The 21,371-nt window shown below is 36.9% G+C and overlaps 3 protein-coding genes across 3 annotated transcripts; 2 read left to right on the plus strand and 1 right to left on the minus strand.

The window, feature by feature from the left end:
• Window positions 1–4,254: 4,254 nt before the first annotated feature.
• badb (BCL2 associated agonist of cell death b) lies at window positions 4,255–7,648 on the plus strand. Its single transcript, XM_087789998.1, has 4 exons — window positions 4,255–4,401; window positions 5,130–5,279; window positions 5,521–5,735; window positions 6,060–7,648. Exons 2-4 carry the CDS (start codon window positions 5,138–5,140, stop codon window positions 6,195–6,197), a joined length of 495 nt encoding a protein of 164 aa, XP_087646124.1. The 5' UTR covers window positions 4,255–4,401; window positions 5,130–5,137; the 3' UTR covers window positions 6,198–7,648.
• A 419-nt stretch (window positions 7,649–8,067) lies between these two features.
• Window positions 8,068–10,918, minus strand: LOC148082735 (uncharacterized). Its single transcript, XM_087789997.1, has 6 exons — window positions 10,815–10,918; window positions 9,673–9,936; window positions 9,454–9,599; window positions 9,206–9,345; window positions 8,983–9,141; window positions 8,068–8,911 (listed from the first exon to the last, which is right to left on the minus strand). The coding sequence occupies exons 2-6, from the start codon at window positions 9,924–9,926 to the stop codon at window positions 8,732–8,734; spliced, it is 879 nt and encodes a 292-aa protein (XP_087646123.1). The 5' UTR covers window positions 9,927–9,936; window positions 10,815–10,918; the 3' UTR covers window positions 8,068–8,731.
• A 1,076-nt stretch (window positions 10,919–11,994) lies between these two features.
• LOC148082736 (uncharacterized) lies at window positions 11,995–18,096 on the plus strand. Its single transcript, XM_087788280.1, has 7 exons — window positions 11,995–12,066; window positions 12,135–12,245; window positions 12,378–12,406; window positions 12,762–12,886; window positions 14,199–14,256; window positions 17,236–17,378; window positions 17,876–18,096. The coding sequence occupies exons 2-7, from the start codon at window positions 12,164–12,166 to the stop codon at window positions 17,913–17,915; spliced, it is 477 nt and encodes a 158-aa protein (XP_087644406.1). The 5' UTR covers window positions 11,995–12,066; window positions 12,135–12,163; the 3' UTR covers window positions 17,916–18,096.
• Window positions 18,097–21,371: the final 3,275 nt, after the last annotated feature.

Here is a 21,371-nt window from a genome sequence, read left to right on the forward strand (position 1 = left end):
AATCAGAGAATGTTCCTCACAGTGTGACCGAGCCAAATGTCAGCACTAATGAATTCAAGCTTTAGAGTTCTTTACTTTTTCATGGTTGGTTAAGCGAGAACACACACACTAAATACACAGACCCACTGATGCAAGTGGTGTTGTCTTCCTAGTAGATGCTAATTAGCAACATCCTCCCCGGAGGCGAGACTAGTTTTTCTTTTTTATGTGCAATTAATCTGAGAGTAATTCAATTGTTTTACGTGTGATGATTCAGGATACTTTCCGCTTTATTTCAAGAACACTTGTAAACAAGAGCAGCAATATTTCACTGCAATAGAACAGGAAATGTGGTCAACAACCTTCAGACAGTGCTCAGTGATGACGTATATAAAGAGACGTGAAACAATAGTTAGCTAAAAATTTTATTTAGTTTGTGCTTCAGGAGCTTTTAAGAGTTTGTTTCCTCTCGACTGAAGCTTGTTCTTATCTAACTGCATCAATTAAACACAAGCTGAAGTCAGACTCGGAGAAGGAGGTCGTGAAGAGGATCAGAAACAAAGAGAAAGTAGAGCGAGGGAAAGAATTGAATACATAAAAATCATACTTTGCCTTGAAGATTTATAGTCTAAAAAGTATTATTTTTCTTATACCCTCATTTAGGATGGACGGACACACAGACCAACCTCTCTCCTCACATGGTTAATAAAATAGATCAAGTCGGAAGTGTTACAACTTAAAATATTTTTTCTATATAATCCAGAGTTAAAAATAGACAATGTCCAGTAATACTCGGCGACACGCTACAGAGCAGAAACAGGCTTGCTCAAAAACGTTTGGCAGGGAACTGAAAGGGTTTGTGTTTGATTATAGAAAAGAGAAGATGATGACAGGCTAGCTGTTTTTACTGGACACAGCATATGTTAAACATTGAAAAAAAAACTTGAATCACAGACAGCAGTGACAAATTAAAGGTTGTGTGTCCATGTGCTGTCTCCAGCAGGACAAGATGTAAAAAGAAGAGTGTATCTCATGTTAGTGGAGGGTTGCACAAAACAAATGACATTGTGCATATGGAAAAGAAGTTAAGCCAGTAAACTTTTATTTTCCTCTTGTAAGTCCTTTAGAAGTTTAGTTCATAAATTCAGTTACCCATTAGTTTTATTTATCTGTATTGAAAATGTATTTAAATGATAGAAACATTAACCTAGTCCTACAACTTCAATAATAGCTGCTCTGATGAAAGTTAAAGCTTAAGCTTTGTACTTAAATAAAAGCTTTAAAAGTACAGTATTGTATATTAAAATTACAGCTCAGGTTCTGCTTGAAGCAGCCGTACGCCGCCAGAGGAGAGCCAGTGCTGAGGCAGAGGAGATCTGGGTCCAGGGGTAATGGTCTGTTATTCAGGAAGTTAAGCACCTATAGCTACGAGGTGGGGCGTTCAAGTCTAATGTGTGTGGTTTCATTACCACAATGTAGAAAATGATCTTGAAAAGCAGATTCCATAAAGGAGCAAACACACGTAGGAGTTCTATTCTTATCCCTTGTGTTGTCTCTGGGTCAAGGTCAACGACCTCCCCGGCTTCCATAAATACATTGTATGAGGTCGTTCATCTTGACCTAGAGACGACACAAGCGATACCACAAACATATTTGTTTTCAGGCCTTCAGGTCACCTCGACCCAGAGATAACCGAAGAGGGTTATGGTGGTGAGGGGGTTATGGTGGTTGAGTGCTGTAGAGACCACCGAGGACCTGGCATCATCAGTGGAGCGATTATACAATAAGAATACTGATGAGGATCCGCAGTGACTCTAGGGAACAGAGATGATGGTGGAGGACTTCGTTCAGGATAGAAGAGCTGTCCAAGGGAGGGAGATGGAATGAGGTCTAAGAAGAATAGCTTGCACTCCATCTCATTGTAACTTAATCGTTATCACTAATGGGAGAGACATTTAAATTTCTTGAGGGATTTTTGTGAATTCTTTATAACGCCTTAGTAATTCTTTTTTTTTTACTTATTCAATTTTCATCTACGGACTTCACCGTATGGTGTATTCATACAGCCATTGTGGGACCTGATGATGTGATGAGAACTATTTAAATTGGACACACTAGGGGTTTAAACTGTACTTTAATGTACCAGGAGACTTTCTTATTAGATTCTTGCATAATTATATGTAAATAGTCTAACAGGGCAATACACCACAGTCAGTCCTCGCAACCATCAAGCAATGCTTGGTCCTGCTTTACTCTTCCATTGTCAGCTATGCATTTCCTGGCTTGTAGAAAACTCAAATTCAGACAATAATCAGAATTGGCATCTGAGCCCTCGAGTTCAGGAGGACTGTTGGCTCGGCAGAAGCAGTGGGAAAGGACATGTTTGTGAGTCTGTAGAAGAAACAAAAGAATGTATAGTGATGTGGTGTCAAACACAAGTAACAAACCATTGTTTAACAATCTGTGAAAATTGTTCTGTTTTTTTTATTCCGAAAATAATCCTTGTCGTTGTGGTTTATGGTTTAAATATCCAATACACATTGTGTTTGGTTAATACATTTCTTTGGATTTTCCACTACCATTTCTGAATTTGAGCACATTCCACATTTTCAATACAGTGAAAAATGTGCTCTTTTCTTCTTGACACCTATAGCAGAAAATATATGTTATATATAAATCATATTTATGTTGTTTTCTCTTATTGTACATGTTATCAGCTAGTTATATTGCATACTTTTCATAAGCTGATTGTCTGAGATATTTTTCTTTCTTTTTTTTAACAAACTTCTATTGATATTTACTCGTACAAAACTTGATTGCATGCTTTAATTTGAGACCTTTTTATTTATTTTTTAATCATTTGTATTATTACTATTTTGAGTTTAAGATGTTCTTTTACGGAATAAAAACTATGCATTAGTTGTTATATGTACAGTACGCAATACGTTTCGATAAAGACAACTCAGTCTCACGACTTAAACTCTATCTTCTTTTCGCCTGAATAAGGCATAAATGTCCTGGTCTGCTTGAAAGGCAATGGCATGATTTTGCTTCTTCAACCTCAAAGGAACGCACGAGCGCGCACAGACATGTTGTGTAGGAGTGTGTAGTGTCCAGGTCCTAAAATAAACAGCAGATGAAGGTGGGTGTGGGCGGGGCCTGGTCAGGGTGATATAAATGGATGGTAATTGTACGTCTCCTCCAGAACAAGCGTGCACGCGCGTACACATGTGTGCTCGCCAGATCTGTGGCTCGCGCTGCTCTGTAATTTCCATAATCCGTACCAAAATAGAGCAGTGAGATTCATGTTGCATGAACACACACAGTGAGGGGGAAGACCTGAGTAAAGATGGACTGTTAGAGACTGAGGTGTTTCCGGAAAATGGCTACAATTAAACGGTGATGATGACGTGGGCCTCGTGCACTGTTTAACGCGTGCGCTCATTCATGTCGACTGTCAACAGATGTGGTGCAGGGGTTTCTTCCACTGATCCTCCTCTGCGCATCTGTTGCTCCCCATCAAAGCATCATCAACTAGAAAGCCGTGGAGAAAATTTAAAGCGAATTACATTCAACCATTAACCGGTGAAGATACAATAAAAGAAGGAGCTGCAGGACGTGAGCGGAATTAGAAACGATTCCAGGAGCCGATACAGCAGACTGTCCTGCAGCACCCCCAGCTGGTTATTTGGCGGCATTACAACAACATGCACGTTTGACGTTCATTTTAACATGTACATTGGTTACTATACATTTCTCATTCAAATAGTTATTGACGTATTGGCAACACAAAGATTGTCATAATGAGCATCTTGTAAATATACTTAGCAAATATCAGATTTTATTTCAGATTCCAAATACTTAAAAGAAAAAGCACTCACAATAATATTTCATTGGAGAATTGAAAATGTACACTAAAAGTTTAAATTGTTATTAAGAGTGAATATAGAATTATTCGTGCGAATTGTAAAGAAACATACAAATGTGTCTTTAATGGTTATTATTATTTGTTTGAATGCTATGTGTTAATAATGTATATGTGTGTAAATAATGGGTTAGACCAAGTTTGCTATCGTGGTGTTATTTTGCGACCAAAATATATTTTATGTTAAATAATATTATGTAAAAATGAATAATCCGAAGGGCAAATATAGATAGACAGCTGTGCCTTAAAATCTACCGGTTTATCGAGCATCTCCACCCTTTATACATGTGCGCATTATCCAGCGTTATTACGGTAGCCGGTCAGACAAACAATAGCTCGGCCCAGTCCTGACTCGCAACAGTGACGTCAGCGCGCAGTGGCGGTACGGTGACGAGCTTCTATTGGGTGAACGAACACTAAACTGTTTTCTCCGGTAAAAACAACTACAACAACCACGGAACTGAGACTTTTGGACCCGCAGTGAGACATTGTTTCTGGTGAGAATTCTAGGACGTGTTCATATTTTCCACGCGCGCTGTTACGAGTAGAAACTCTGCGCCGCTTCCGCCATGCAGGAAGTTTCTTTTGTCCTTGTGAGTCAACAACAACACGCCAGTCCGAGGCGCTCCAGTCGCGCTGTGTGAACCGGGTCAACATGTGAGCTGAACCCGAACCTCCTGTGTAAACATTTCTCCTGCTGTGGAGGAATTTGAGTGATTGTTTGTGCCTGTAGTGTTAGTGCTCGATGTGTTGACACTTGGGTGTGTTACGGTACAACCAGGCGAACATTGAGCCGGTTTATAACGCAGGTTATTGAGCAACTACACAGATCGTCTCTTCATTTCGTCTTCATTTTCATTTATTCATCTGGATTACGATTTGTTTTTGGCAACACATGGCAAGTTTGTTTTGTTGATGAATATTGCTTTAAAATGACCACATGGTTTTGTGTAAAAAAAAAAAAAAGTATTTATCAACGTATATACACTTAAATATAATAAATACTGATACTGAAAATGTTTGAATGCACAATGTTTGAAATTATTTTATTTTAACTATAAAAAAGGTTTAACATGTACAGGTATATATTCTTTTGATATTATTAGATACTCAAACCAATTTGTGCTTCCTCTCCAAATCCTTAAGGTTCCGAGGCTGTTTCTAATGCTTGTGTAATAATCCCACACTAAGGTATTGAAAGTAAATGTCTAATTGTTACCTTTAGATGTCCCGATGGCTGCAAACTTCACCATCTCTGACAGCGAGTCTGAGTCCTCTGAGGAGGTAGTAGAGGGGGACAAGAACCAGTCACAAGTCAGACCAGAGCAGTTAGTTTCTGGAGGCCATCTCACTTTACCGGAGCTCAGGATGGCAGGTGAGTAGTATCAGTGGATTATGTGTTATTCCTACTATACGTTAGACTCATTTATTGAATATTGTATTCATTGTTTAAGTGCTTTGTGACCCTGGTCTGGAAAAGAGTTATATAAATAGAAATTACTTACTTAAATTACTTACTTTATAAACTCTGGACTTATAAAAAAAAGTGTTGATAAGCCTAAAATAAAGCAACACATTAATACAAAATGGTTAACTGTGGCTCCCCTCTTACAAAGGTCGCACCCGGGTCAACTCAGAGTCCCATGCCTCCACCATCTCCAGAGATGAGGAGCTCCAGGGTCGTGGAGAGGAAGAGGCCGGTACACCCACAGAAGGCGCGCCATTCCGGGGTCGCTCAAAATCAGCGCCACCTGCTTTCTGGGCAGCTAAGAAGTATGGCCGACAGCTGCGGAGGATGAGTGACGAGTTTGACAGCCTGCTGGACAAAGGGGTAAGTGACCAACAAGGTCCACATGTTATTAGGGTCAAAGGGTTTGTCCATCGGATGACAAATATGTTCTCTTTACAATTAACAGTAAAAAAAATATTTTAAATCAGATTATGATTTTAAATAAATATTGATCAAGTTCATTATTTATTTCTCTTCAATGTCAAATTTAATGTACACATTTAATTTGGGTAAAATAAAATACAAATCATATTTTAAGCCAGAAATGATTGAACCCTGAGTTTCACTTAAACAAAACAGAAAAACAGGGAAATGGGAGATTAAATTGAAATCATTATATCCAAACACTTTTCTGTCCTCCTGCAGGAAATGAAGCGGGTGAAAAGCGGCGCATCATCAAGGCCCATCGTTCACTCAAAGACATGGTGGAGTTATCTGTTTAGTCACCAGGAAACTGAAGGAGAAAATAATTACCACGACAACCATACTCACCGCACTGAGTAACACTGTTTTGAAGGGATCAAAGTTTTGCAAAAAAAAGAATAGTCAAGATTAAAGTGTTAGCTCATAGAAACTCTGGGGATAAAGGTTTCACATGTGATGTTTGTGTTGGTGATTATTTAGAGTCTTAAGTTTAAAAGAACAAATTTAAAGTGACATGAATATGTTTTATATTTGTTTCCCTGTTAGAGATTAAGGATTATTAATCCGTAGATTCATTCCAAAATGTAAAATAAATAATATATGGAAGACTTAACTATTCACATGACTCGTTATCACATATGAACCGGACAAAAGTTTTCCAGTGCAAATACATTCTCGTGACTACTGAAGTCTTCAGGGAACAAAAAACTCTTCTGATCTCACAATCGTTCATTCAGTTTCAAAGTCCCAACAATCTTGTACCAGACAATCACTGACGAAACAAAAATAAATAAGAAACTTTATGAAAACACAAACAAGCACAAGCTCAGATTAAATTTATCTTTTTAAATCTTCAATAAGCAGAAATAAATATTATAAACCTTGAGTTTTTATCTGTACATATTCTTTATCAGATGGAAGAGGGCATGGGAGGAAAGTGGGCTGGGGTTCTACTGTTTTTGTTTTATAAAGTTGAAGTCTACATGCAATAGGCACTGAACAATCTGTCATGTGGTTTTGAACAATGGAAGTTTTGGTGTAAAGTTTGTAGCTGTCGGTTTTGGCACTGTTTTATAATCTTTTATACAATCATTAAATATTAACTGTATTGTTTTATTGTGTTGATTAGACATTCAAACAAATGGTGAATACATTGAATGAGACAAAGTCAAACTAAAGCAAACAAATTTAGCTCAAGGATTCTGTCAGAAGCTTTTTGCATAGCATTGGTATCAAACCAATGACCTGTTTGTTTACAATTGTTCTAAGCAGTGCTGCCTGTACAATTGCACATGTTTGTTATTGTTTCCACTTTTAGAAGAGCCTCTCAGTTCTAAGTGTGACTACATCAAAATGAGACAATTCAATTGATGACAATCTGTTATTCTGTCAATATTTTCCACTCTTAAATTGTCAGTACCACAAGCAAAATAGCGGCAATAACTTGGGGAAGAAAACGATTTTTCTTTAATATTCAATTTTATTTCTGAACTTTGGCTCCATGAGTTAACATGAGTGAATCATTATTGACAATGAAGTGATTTAACGAATGATAATCCAACGTCAACGTGCAGTAAACCTGCGAGAGCAGCGCCTTAAACTCTGTTGGACGATCGCACTACATACATCGAGACACCCGTGACAGTGAAAAGCCCACCAGTGACCTGTTACACCTGCAAATAAACTTACTTGAATATGAAGTGTGCTTGGGACAGAATTGTAATAACTTCATCTTTTGTAATGATTTTTGTAAATTTTTCTCTATGACTGTGAAACTTTTGATTTTTCTCAATAAAAAAATATCTTTGAAATTTTGTATGTGCCATATATTTATTTAGTTAGTAAATGTTGCAACAAGCACTTGAAAGTGAAAATTATCTTTGTTATAGGGTCAATAGGAGTGTGTAATGGCAAGAATCTAGTGATACGTTTCATGATACAGGGCCAATATATATTTTACAATATATAATGATACTGTAGGAACAAAGGGATATTATTTTCAAGTACTTGGCTCTGGTGTTGCAGAATTTACAGAACACATGACTCCTGACACAGTCGTAACCCATTTGTTTTGACACCAAAATATGTCCAAAAATCAGCTTTAAAAGCAACTGGTCCACTGTGTCCTCTTTTCCTCAGTCATTGTAAGGATTTATTTGTTCCTTTAGCTGCGAAAGCTGTAATGACTGCTGCCAATTTTGTGGCAGGAAGTTTAAATACAACGCAAAAATTAGCAAACATTGTGTTTATTTGCATGTTCATTGTGATTCATACCCCCAACATATTGACTAAAAGTTACTTTTTTTCAGTCAGCAAGTTTTTTTTGTTTGTTTGTTTGTTTTTTTTTTAAACGTAAATGACACAGTCGTCTCCCAAAAGATAAACAGACCAAATACAAGAAGATTTTTTAAGTAAAGAAAATAATCATCAGATTTTATTTACATTTGAACAAAAAGTGGAATGGCCAAAATTATTCATACCCTATTATTAATCAATATAAAAGCCTGTATTGGCTATTACAGCAGTCAAACGCTTCCTATAATTGCTGACTAGCTTTTTGCATGTGTCCACTGGTATTTTTTCCCATTCAACTTTAGTGACTAGCTCCATCCATCTATCCATCTATCTATTCTTCATAAAATAAATTTGGACAGTAAAGTTTGAAATTATTTTATTTAATTTAGTGATATGGATTGTGAGAATCCTCTTAAAAATGTACACCAACGCAAGAGTTGCTTTTTACCATTAACCATTATTATTTATATTCCATTGTTATAAATGGAGGAACATCACTTGAATCTAATTTTTTAATGTAATAATTGGTGATTGACTGTCAAATCTAAAAGGTAGACATAGGATGAAGTCGATTTTGCTGTGTTTGTAAGCAGGCATTTTTAGACCACCTCAGAAGGGTCCCAGCAGAATCTCTGACCACAGTCTAAACTCGACAGCCGATCCATGTCCGCGTCACTCAGAGTGAAGTCAAAGATGGCGGCGTTTCCCTTGATCCTCTCTGGGTTGGAAGACTTAGGGAGGACCGGGACGCCCTGTTGGACCGCCCAGCGCAGCAGAATCTGCAACACGACCACTCGTGTGAATTTGTTAGACGTCAATTTTAGTAGAAAATGTGTAACATTTGTCTCACCTGAGCAGATGAACGGCCATATTGGTTTGCAATCTCTGTAATGACAGGGTCAGAGGGCAACTCGCCTTTACCCAGAGAGGAGTATGCCTGGAAACATACTCCCAGCTGTTCACACAAACCCCTGAGCTCCTTTTGGCAGAGCCTAGGATGGAACTCAACCTGGACAAGGTACATATCACTTGACTTGACAGTAACATATGCAACAGTGTCCCTGGATTTGTACCTGCAGCACTGCCGGGGTGACTTTGCAGTCCTTCATTAGCTCCCTCATGTGTCTTGTTGAGTAGTTAGAAACTCCGATGCTCTTCAGCTTCCCTTCATTAAATAGCTGCTCCAGGACAACCCAACTCTCTGCTCGGTTTCCTGAATTCACATCTTAAGTTCTTGACCACTCCACTGACCTCATCAACATCTGTGTCACTATGACAGACCAGCAACACAACTGGACGAGAAAACTAAGATGCAACTCACCAGTGTTCCGAGTGTCTTGGACCGGCATTCCTCTTGATCCAGGCCAGTGAATTAGCAGAAGGTCGATGTAGTCCAGCTGGAGCAGGTCCAGACTGTGCAGGACAGCCTCTCGGGCCTTCTCTCCGTGTTCTTTGGGATCCAGCTTACTGTACACACAACATGACACATGACCAACACAACATACAGGCCATCCTTGACATCAATATTCTCTGGACCAACCTGGTGACAAACACGTCTGCCCGGGTCAAACCATACTTTGGCATCAACTCTCTCAAAGCCTGTCCCAGCTCTGCCTCGTTCTGATAGACAGCCGCACTGTCGAAAGATCTGTACCCACACGCGAGAGCAGCATCCACAGCCGTATCAACATCCTCTTGACTACGCAGTTTATAGGTGCCCAACCCCAGAATAGGCATCTGAGCCCCCGAGTTCAGGAGGACGGTTGGACCGGCAGAGGCAGTGGAAGAGGACATGTTTGGGAGTCTGTGGAAGAAACACAAGAATATAACTGTGGTGTCAAACATAAGTTACACAACGTGTGCAAATTGTTTAAAAATCGGTAAAAATGTTTTTTAGGAAATTGTTTCATTCTACAAGGCTCAATACATCTGCCTTTGCTTTCTTTTGAAGTTTCATGCAACCAGAGACAAATATTATTTAAGAATACTATTCTTTTCAGCATACACATGTTCAGGATAAACTGAGCATAAGATGCGAACACAGTATTAGTAGGGTCCGGTTTGGTTTTGATTCTATGTTCTAATGGGCAGTTTTGCAAAATATCCTTTTAATAATAAAAACAAGAACTACGTTTTAAACAGAAATGTATTAAAAAATGATGGACTAGCGGTGCACGTTTAATAAACGAGGGCAAATAAAAAGACTTCTTGTGAGAACAGAGTTGTCTTGTGAATAAAGTTATTCTTTAGCCAAAACATAGCAACGATTATATACATCAAACAAACGACTGAACTTAATTTCTGTGGTTTGTATTGTCTAACTAAAATGTGTAATAATCATAAGCACGATTGGTCTTGGATGTACCATTTATTAGATTTAAAGAACCTCAAATGTACCAAACACTGTCTCTTTATTACACAGCATATTTGTAATATAAGATTGTCACGGTGGACAGTTTCTTCTTGACAAAGTTTATAATAGTTTTACATTAACAGAAATGAGTAGTGTTATGTAGTCATCATTGACAAACGTTACGTTGTACAAGTTAGAATTATACAAATGCTATTAATATCTTATACATAAACTGCAGTATGCGTTACAAAAAGTGACAGTACTTTAAAAAGTAACTGCACAGGAGTGAAAACGTCCTCTTTCTTTAGTTAGCAGTAGACGTCCCTTACCTTCAGACACTCGTCAGATTTATGCAGAAATAGAAAGTACAGTGACTTCAAAAGGAAACGTGCTTCAAGTTTTCACCCTAACTGACCGCTGAAATATTCCTGTCATGTGACTAAAACTCAGTTAAAGAAATTAGCCTAGAATTATTTTTGCTAGAAGCCCTGTTCTGCGCAGTTGCTTTTTTATTATTCACTATCGCATTTGTGATCAGTGTTTTTGAGCTACACCATCGGTTAAGACATGTATCCATTCAAAACAAAACATTCCCTCATCCTAAAATCGTCCTTTATAAAAAAAAAAAAAGAAGACAATATTTTGACAGAACACATTTGTGGTTTATTTTAAAACGTGTTAGGGTTGGGGCGTCATCGTGACGTCAGCATCCACGCCTCGGATTGGAGGAACATCGGGAACCGTCCAATAGAAAGCAGGTAATGACCTGAAGGCGGGAAATACGTAACATTTATTTTTTATTATTAACTATATGTTATTTAATTTTGAGGTAACTTGCACTCTAGCTAAATTCTGACCCGGTAAACTGCCTTAACATTTAATTTAACATCGACGTTTTTAGTTTTTTGACCACACTTGAAGAAAGTCGAATTACAGGTTTACAATTCTGAATTGCTTTTACAAGTTTGTAAATTCTTACACATTGAATTGTTGTCAGAAGAACGAGAATTAACAATGTTATCCCATTAACGCTACTAATACGATATAATACTACCAATATACTTATACTAAATATAAACGCTGCCTTTACCTCTTTGTAATCCCCAGGAGAAACATGTCTTTTGGATTTCCTCACGATGAAACTAGGTTCTTTAAGGCAGGATGTTTTATATACAAGTTCAAATTCTGCTTCAGGCAAGTTTTTCATTCAAGCGATTTTGATTTCACCTTGATATTTTTATTTATATCAGAAAGGCTCTTAAATGTCTACTTTGTTGCTCAACTTCTCGTGTGTATTTTTATGTGGTTTATTTCCATAGAGGACACATGGACAAAGAAGATACATGTTATGACCAAGAACTGGAGGTAACATTTGATTAAAAATGATTAGATTTAGTGCCTACAATAAGCTTATTATAAAGCTCATTGCTGTTTGCTTCATATTTGTTTGAGTAACTTTAAATTGTGTGGGTTTCGTTTGGCGTCAATTCATTTTGTTGTTTCAGGAAATCATCCGAACTGTTCTTGGAAATGTGGAGAACCTACAACCGTTTTGCAGCCCTAACTTTAAAATCTTTCCCTGTATCCTTGATATCGGCATGATAGCATTCTCTGCATCAATTAAAAAAAACCATAACCAGAAATGTCAGATAAGAACAGATGGCAGGGAGCATCAGACATGTTAGGCCAGCATGCAGACCACAACCTGAAGCCCTATCCGTTCGTTCTCACACTGTATTTGGAAAACAAACTAGCGTCTTGTAAGTAAACATTAGCTGCTCAATTAGAAGTTCATTGCTTATATTTAAAACCTCATAATATAAGAATTACATTTGTCTTATAATAGCACGCAAGTGTTTAGACAAAAGGATTAATTGTTTATTTCCTTTTAGATAAGAAACCAGAGCTGAAGAGAAGCAGAGTGAGTAGATTTAACATTTTTTATATGAGCTAGCCAGAAAAACAATTCATAATTCAAACTGGATATAAACATTAGAGAATATCATGAAAGAACAAGATAATGTTTTCTTTTTACAGAGATAGAATATTGAAGATCACAAAGTAACCAAAAAAACAATTAAAAGATGCATTTAAGAATGTCATGTTAAGAGTGGATATCTCACCTATTCGAGGTTTTGAACTTGAACATATTTTTACAACTATTCTTTTTTATAAAATGATATACTTAAATATTGGTCTATGAACCCTCCTGTCTGGTTTTACAAAAATTCTGAATTCCAGCACTAATGTAAATGATAAAAAATATATATTTTTAGGTAAAAGAAGAAACGTCATGTGCCTCTGAATCGGAACTAAGTAAGAAAGTCCGCACACTAGAGGACGCTATACTTCAGGATTTGATGGACGACCTGGTATCTGAGAGCAGAGCGTCACAAATAAGGTGACTGCAATGATAGACACACACATGCCTTGGGTTGTGTTGAGCGATCATATTTGGCAGAAGCAAATATGTTCTTAATGTTAAACGTTTTGTGCAAAAACTAACCGGACAAAACTTTTATTTTAGTATATTGTCCACCATTAGAATGTGCAATAAAAGTTACAAATTGTGTGGACTTGTCAGATATTTCTGGTGACTCTTATTTCAACTTTTGATGTTTAGATAATAGAGTAAATGAAACATCAGTTCTGGACAAGACTTTGAGTACTGTTTTTGTGGAATGTTTTTATAAAATTACACTCAAGCAATTCTTAAGCACAAAGTAATTGTTCTGATTCATTTCAACCGGCTTGACTCAAGCACATACAGAGACAAGACGATTTTTGAGATCATGGAAAGCAGGCGCCACCTCAATCAGACTGACAGATAATTTGGGGTAAATAGATTTATTACACACTCACTCAGACGTGTGCACTAATTGTATAAACATCCTGACGGCAGCATGAACCTTTGCCGGATGTGTTTTAGAAACTACTTTTTAATCGACCATTTGTCAGGAAATTCATATTCAACACTCACGTCATCTCTGTGGAAAGATGCATCTTTATGAGACGAGCAGTTTGTGTTGTGTTGGATACACAGTTGAAATAGAGCCTGCATATGTTTAGGATATTGAAGTCTTGTTCTGCGTGATGTGTCATTTCAAATTAGGAGGTTGCTTTTTATTTTAGTGAAATAAATTGTCAGTCAGCTTCATACTTTAGAATTGTAATCGGCTCATGTACTTTTTTATTTATCCTTTTTCTCCCACAGGTCTATCTCCAGACTTCTTCACAAGAGCTGCACTTCTGACTTATCTATTTCCGTTCACACAGAACTCTGACTATTCTGATTCGGCTTTCTGTCTTTGTGTCAGTTCAAATATTTCTAAACCAAACTACTGTCCTATAAATCTTCTCTCTTACTTTAGCTGCTAGTCTTCTGTCAAAGATGGCACCTGAGAGTCTTTCTCACCACTCAGTCTTCACTCTTTTTATTACCTCCCTTGATTTCTCTGGAATCCTCTTTATTAACACTTTTAAAGATTCTGACTCTTTTTGCCTCACTCTTAGTTAGATAACAAAACTATATTTCCCAAAAGATAAGCCTTAAAACAAACAACTAAACATAATTCTGCCAGTTTAATCAAATGCATTCCTTGAATGACTCTTGACAACTTCCTGACTTCAAGCTGATTCATCTGTATCTTAAATTACATTAAACTTAAGGACATTATCACATTATATATTATCACATGTGATCTGTCCCATAGGCGACCTGTCAACACTCCACACAATGGCGAGGTGGTTGAAGGAAACTCCCAAGACTTGGTAAGTTTAACTGTGAAGCATTTTTATCTCATCCAATTCATTTTATTCAGTTTTCTCCTATTGTAAGTGTGAATATGATTGTTAACACCAATAATCATCTTTAATCTACTTTGATTTTAAACCAACCATCCAGTGGGCCACGTAAAATAACTTGGATTTGTGCGCCTGGGCCTTGGGTTTGACACGTGTTTAAATGTTTAGTGTATTTTATTCAAAAACAACAGTACTATCACTTGCATAATTTGGCTACCTCAATAATAAATGAAGTGTTTCTTTGGGAAAATAGAATTCTGATTGCTTTATATCAGCAGACAGATAGACAGAAGAGCATGGACATTCATAAAAGTAAGAATATAAAGTGAGTTGTACTATAAGGGTGATAGAAAATATCGATCGAGCGATATATACTACTACATGCTTTATAGTTCAATAATGTGTGAGTAAAATAAAATGATAATATTTATTTTACAATTAACTTGCGAATTTTCACCAATTTTCTGTTGCAATAACTTCCAGCTGCTAAATGGAAGCAGTTTTTCGATACATTTACATTGAAATTCTAAGAGATCTTGGCGATGGTACAGTCAAGGCCAGCAGCATTTAAAGCTGATATTTTAATATTTTAATTATTAAACAAATGAAAGCAGTTACGATTTCGGCAAGAGTCATGTGTTCTATAAATTCTGCAACACCAGAGTCAAATACTCGGACAATACTACAAATATGTCGTTGTTCCTACATTTGCAATATATTCCGATATCCGCAATAAATTGCAATCTATCATATTGTTTCCCTGTATCATGATATGTATCATATCGCCAGACTCTTGCCAATACACACCCCTATTGTACGAGAGTATTTATTATTATTCTGTATTATTATATGATTTTCTTTTTTTTATACATTTTTAAATGATCACCTGATATCTTATCATTTGTTATATTAGTCAATGTCACATTGATGTACTTCATCAACGTGAATTGAGCTGTCAGTCATTTTGGTTTGTCGTCTCTTTAACTCAACACCAGTATTTGTGAGTTAAGTCAAGAAAATCAGTCCAAAATGAATCACCAATTCAACCTGTGAAAACACTTTCCTTCCCTACAGCGCCAGTGCTTCTTGCAGCTTCAGGCTAACATTAGCACAGACCAGTGTGATTAGTTTAATAATAGCAAGGAAAGTTTGCATGTTTTGTGTGTGCTGCAGTTAGATTAGCAACAAAGTCCCACAATTACCCACCCCCGCCCAGTCCTCATCCCATCCACTTGTCCACTCGCTTTTTTTTTTTCTTCTCAAGTTTGCCTTTTTTTCCACCCTCACGTTTGTTGCAAGTGGAAAAAATGATTTAAAGTCATTACCTGGGACCATTGGGATATTTATTTTCTCAACCCTGAGGAGGAAGTGTCATTACATGGTTGCAAAGCTCTGAGAAGTATTTATGGCGATCTCAAGTGGATCTTTGACTGGATGTGATTGCTGCACAAAAACATCAGGAGCGGAACTGCTTACATGGAGACATCCAGAACAATCTGGAAAATAATCATCAGACGTGACACAAACCACAGAGAGGAAGAGATTAGGCAACAACGCAGCAGTTTAAGACTATTAATTAATCTTATGGTGTTTTTGAAGGGAAATAATCAGAATCTATTTAAATGATTTGTATTAAACTCAAATGACAAATTATTTTTAAAGTGCAAAAATTGTCAGCAAATCACTATCATATGATGCATAAAATTGTAGTTACTCTGCATGTCATGTGTCACCCTTTAACTAACTAAAACTTAAGGATGACGCTATAAAGCAGGGGTCTCAAACTCTAACTGGTCGGGCCAGCTCACGATTTGATTTATTCGGATCACAATATAATAATAATAATAACAATAATGTCTATTTATATAGCGCCTTTCTAGACCAGGGTCACAAAGCGATTTGATACAATATATTCTGCTCACAATATGATTTGATACAATATATTCTGCTCACAATACGATTTGATACAATAATCTGCTCACGATATGGTTTAATATGATATATTCTGCTCACAATACGATATAATATAATATATTTTTCTCACGATCCGATTTGATACGATATATTCTGCTCACGATATGGTTTAATACGATATATTCTGCTCACGATATGATTTGATATGATATATTCTGCTCAAGATGCGGTTTAATACAATATATTCCGCTCACGATACGATTCTATACAATATATTCTGCTCAAGATATGGTTAATACGATATATTCTGCTCACGATCCGATTCGATTCGATATATATTCTTCTCACGACACGATTTAATACGATATATTCAGCCAACAATATTATTTGATACGATATATTCTGCTCACGATAAGATTCACTAACACATATTTCAATATGCTTACATCATTTTTAGTATTGATTTTTGTGGACACTGTATTTTAGTAACATCATTAACAAAGCTGAAAGCCAAAATATGCCCAAAATATTACCTTTAAAACTATTTACTATCCTCTCTTTGCCAGGATCTCACAGGTTTTTCTTTAGTTGCGGAGGACGCAATGAAGTAAATATTTCCATTGAATTCCAAATAGAAAAAAATTCTCACAGTGGGGTTTTACACACTTACTTAAAGATCTATGATAAAAAAAATACATGATTTGAAAACCCGCCCCCCAAAATTCTATATAAATATAAAATCTTTACAGTGCGGTTGAATATTGATATGTTATGGTAAAGAGAATATTGATATATATTGGTTTATCAATTCTTCTCTTGCACCACTGGTGCTCAATACTTCTGTCGAGATCCACTAGTCAATGAAAGGAAGTGTAGGTAGATCGCATAGAAAAAAGTCAGCCAATCGTCCATCCTGACGCTTGATTGAGTGATGGAACACATCATCAGTTCACTCAGTCACATTATTCTTTTAAAAGTGTATTTTTTTTTACATTTTGTGATTGATTTGGTCAGTGGTCATGTGGTCCACAGGTTACCAAAGGTGACTCCATGTTGGACAACGATGACATCGCCAGGTTTGGCAGCAGTCCAGAAGAAGAAGCTAAAGATTCATCTGAGGAAGAGGAGGAAGATGAAGTCGAGGAGCCCAGACCAGGATTTTGGCGTATTATCCGGTGAGTAGTTGAATCCAGAATAGTGTTCATGTGTTGCCTAAATGTTCAGAGTCTGACCTGTTCAGACAACAAACTTTCACAGCAATAAACGGTGTAAGGGCTCGTCAAAGATTGAAAGTGACTGGGGAACTCCGGTTCATATTAACAGAAATCTCCCCATCAATCAATAGACGAGGAACAATCTGACAGCCGAGTCGACAGCACATCACGAGTCCAGTGAGCCAAAAGCAATCTGTCAGATCAGACTCAGTAGCAGGGACACGTCACTGTCACGCAATGAAGGATATATGCTTGTCAGTGAAGTAAACATCCAGAAGAGTCTTGATGCGTCAAATCGGGTGTTTTTTCACGTGCTAGCAGGAGCCTTCTTTTATCTACAGTCTGGTGCTTTGATTGATTTAAATGTTTTTCACACTATTGTATATAATAAAGTGATAAAGGCATTAAATAAAATACATTTTCCGGTTCATTCATGTTTTTTGTTCTTTTTCTTGCAGAAACACCTTTCCCTTCTCCCTTTTTCTGAGAGACGTCTGAAGTCGTCCCATGTTCAATGACTTTGTTATTTAGTTAGTCCACTAGTTCAACCTTTTGTTTTGATGTAAAAGAAAAAACTCATCCTCACGCTAGTTGTATGAAAAGTTCAGGACTATAGTGAAAGTATTGTTTTAGTCTCTCTATTGAATATAGTAAAAAGGTACAATTAAAGATATGTTAAATAAGAGAACCACGTCTGTTTCAGAGTCTTTATATTTCTTTTCAAGCAATAAAATGTTAAATGACGAAATCAATGTTGGTATAATGTGTCTTCGGATTATGAATGAGTCTTGAAGCAGCAATAGGTTTGATTGATTGATTGATAGCATTGCTTCTGTCTCTCCCCACAGGCCACATGAGAATTTGTTTACAAAACAATATTAAGTCTCTTCTTGAGTCATGCTTTGGTTTAATCTTCCTGGTTATCAAAAACAAGTCTCAGTACTTCATATGAAAACACTGTCTCTGACGTACTGTTTTAAAAAGCTTTGGTGGTCACATGACGATGGGTTGTCCAGACCAAGTTACGTAGTGAAGATAATAGTTAAATAAATAGTAAGAGGATTCTACGACATGAGTCATGACTGTTCAAAGTTACACAATCATTACAGGAAATATGAACGAAATAATATCAACTCTTTCGTGGCGCTGCTTTAAGGTTACATTCTATGGTTGTATGATGACTGTGTGATTTACCTCATTAGACGTTTAGCTGCTGACAGACAAAAAACACTTGAATGTCATTTTTCTTTGTCTGTATATTTAGCACCAGCCAATGTTGCCACTATTTGGCACAATATTCGTGCCACCGGGTGACAGCTATCCCTACTGTTTACGTATTGTATCGTCTCATTCAAACCTTAACAGATAATCTTCAGCCAGGCCAGATGTTGGTATTGTTGTAAAAAATCAGTACAACATTGTAACTTGGAGTGAAGCAAATATCTGGGATAGGCTGCATCTCTGCGACCTCAATGACACTCTTGAAACAAGTAAGTGAGTAATTATTAATTATTATTTGTAAAGCGACTTTCTCAGACCAGGTTTAAAAGGCGCTTAAACATAAAAAACAATACACAGTTAATATTAAAAGCTTTAAAAAGCCAAGAGAACACAGTGAAAAACACAGTATACCCAAGAAAATTAAGAAAAAGCCTGTATGAATAAATAAATCATTAGATTAGCAATAAGTGAAACATCAAACTATTTTAAAGAAACATTTAGGATGAATATTTCAGGATTGTGTGGAAAATATAATTAATTTTCTAATTATCTAAACAGGGTTTGCCAGACACTTGGGGTGATAGGTTGGGGACACCCTGGCCAGCCTGTCAGAGCAAGTATTGACAAACAATTCTAAACTTATGTGGCCTTCTAATTAAAATTACAACTATTTCAAAGCCGCTGGCCGGTAATCCAGAGACTAACCTAGAATCAATCAATTCAGGTTATAATCCACAATTATGTGAAACTTTGTTGAAAGTACATTTTTTATACTTTTCTTTTGTGTAAGTGTGTGTGTGTAGATGTGTGTGTGTGTGTGTAGTTCTACACATTTCGGAAACTGAACTTTCCTCCTGTCAATCCTAATTAGCCAAGTGTTCAACCTCACTGTCTCTATGTTCTTGTGTCTATGTTGATGACATTTCATATTAGTCATGAGGTTAAACATTGATTGATAATAATAAATGTGTGTGTGTCTTTGTGTGAGTGTGCAGGAGAGTGTGTATATAAGTGGGTCAACCGGGCTAAAACATCATCTTAGGAACAGGAAAACCTTGTCTAATCCTTTCCTTATATTGTCAAAGTGCCTAAGATAACACACACACACATCATTTACCTGACACACATAATATCCTGTCACACTCAATAACACACTTACACACACACACACACACCAATACAGGGCATCACACATGTACAAGCCCCAACACAACCGGAGAAAATCCTGCACGTTTTAGTCGCACACGTCATACGCTCTCATTTTAGGAATCCGAGCAACACACAGTGATTAGAGGAGGAAGTGGAGACGTTAACAATAGGGGTTTTCTTGACGCCAGCGTCTCCATGGCAGCAGAGAGCGACAGGCCACTGAGAAATACAAACAGCGGTCACCCCACTGAGTCACAGTGCATGTGCGTGCATGCGTGTGTGTGTAATGAACTCACTTTTTAATTCCCTCCACAGATGGATGCTCAATTGCCCTTGCTCACTCTCTCACTGTTTGGCACGAAACCAGGTGAAACACACACACACACACACACACACACACACACTTTGCCCTTCAAGTGACTATCAACTTGCTAATAGTTTTTTGTATGTGTAGGTGGCCGTCCGCATAGTGATGTCACACATTCTCTTTTCCATTGACATAACGAGACGGTAAATGTTTGGGGTAAAGAGGCCATACCATGATAATTGTGTTTTTCTTAGAGCTTGTGTGTGTTTCTTTAAATACTCAAGCACATTTTTAGTAATGTGTCTTAATACTTAGCTAATTATTTTGGATCTATTTCTTCTAAATCTCTTAAGTGAAGAATCTCATCTTCACTACCTAACATATTTAATTGAAAACTCATTGATACCTTTAAATAAGGGGTGTCAAACTCAATCTTTCAGCATTATATTTACCAAACCGTCTTTAACCAGGAGTATTCAATCCCATCAAATTCCTTTCCTTCATCATCACTGTTGAAAGTCTCTGTATGTTTTTTGACATCCATATTTCCTTAAAATAACTTAATCCCTGGCATCTTCATCACTATATTAAGATTAATCTTCTTTGATTTTGAGCAAACCATCCGGAGGACCACGTAAAATGACTAGATTCGGCCCCAGTTTGACACATGTGGTTTAAGACTTTAAGACAAGTGAAGAGTTAGTGATATGATATAATATTAGAAGATGATGCAGCTTTTAAAGGTTATTTCTTTTTTTAATCATCCCATTATTATTTTGCTTAAGGCCAAGATGCATTCTTTTGGAAAACATGCTTTTGGACATGCTGGTAAAACCCCTTCACAACTTTCAGAGCTGTCACGTTCTCGCATCTGGATGTTAACGGCCGTAAGAACAACAGGAACGACTCATTATTTTGTTTTTTAACTTGTCAATTTATGAATGAACAAGTAGAGAAAAAACTTCCATCCATTCCTTCCAACATCCATCATAAAATAGTCCATTTTAATTGGGCAAGAGTGGTATGCATGACTTCAAATCTCCCTTCAATGAACCTTCAGTCAAGAAATAAATTAACTTATGAGCCCTGGTTGAATTTTGAAGCTATTGATAGATGCTCAGATGTTCTTGGTTAAACTTCAGGGCGTTCTGGTCCAGCAGTAAGATCATTCTATTGTATTTCACGTAGCAATGAGGTGTATTTGAAAACTGGAGCCAAGAGAATTTTAACGTTTTTTTACAACCACTGTTGCATAAATGTCCCTCTGAGCGAGAGAA

This window comes from Callionymus lyra, chromosome 4 (assembly GCF_982586985.1).
Source record: "Callionymus lyra chromosome 4, fCalLyr1.hap1.1, whole genome shotgun sequence".
NCBI lineage: Eukaryota > Metazoa > Chordata > Actinopteri > Syngnathiformes > Callionymidae > Callionymus > Callionymus lyra.

Coding starts and splice junctions, on each gene's coding strand:
- badb (XM_087789998.1), top strand. CDS start 5,138: ATGGCTGCAAACTTCACCATCTCTGACAGCGAGTCTGAGTCCTCTGAG. Junction 5,280..5,520: donor ACCGGAGCTCAGGATGGCAG/GTGAGTAGTATC, acceptor CCTCTTACAAAG/GTCGCACCCGGGTCAACTCA. Junction 5,736..6,059: donor ACAGCCTGCTGGACAAAGGG/GTAAGTGACCAA, acceptor GTCCTCCTGCAG/GAAATGAAGCGGGTGAAAAG.
- LOC148082735 (XM_087789997.1), bottom strand. CDS start 9,926: ATGTCCTCTTCCACTGCCTCTGCCGGTCCAACCGTCCTCCTGAACTCG. Junction 9,600..9,672: donor GCAGACGTGTTTGTCACCAG/GTTGGTCCAGAG, acceptor TTGTGTGTACAG/TAAGCTGGATCCCAAAGAAC. Junction 8,912..8,982: donor ATGGCCGTTCATCTGCTCAG/GTGAGACAAATG, acceptor GTCGTGTTGCAG/ATTCTGCTGCGCTGGGCGGT.
- LOC148082736 (XM_087788280.1), top strand. CDS start 12,164: ATGTTAGGCCAGCATGCAGACCACAACCTGAAGCCCTATCCGTTCGTT. Junction 12,887..14,198: donor AGCAGAGCGTCACAAATAAG/GTGACTGCAATG, acceptor TCTGTCCCATAG/GCGACCTGTCAACACTCCAC. Junction 17,379..17,875: donor GGATTTTGGCGTATTATCCG/GTGAGTAGTTGA, acceptor TTTTTCTTGCAG/AAACACCTTTCCCTTCTCCC.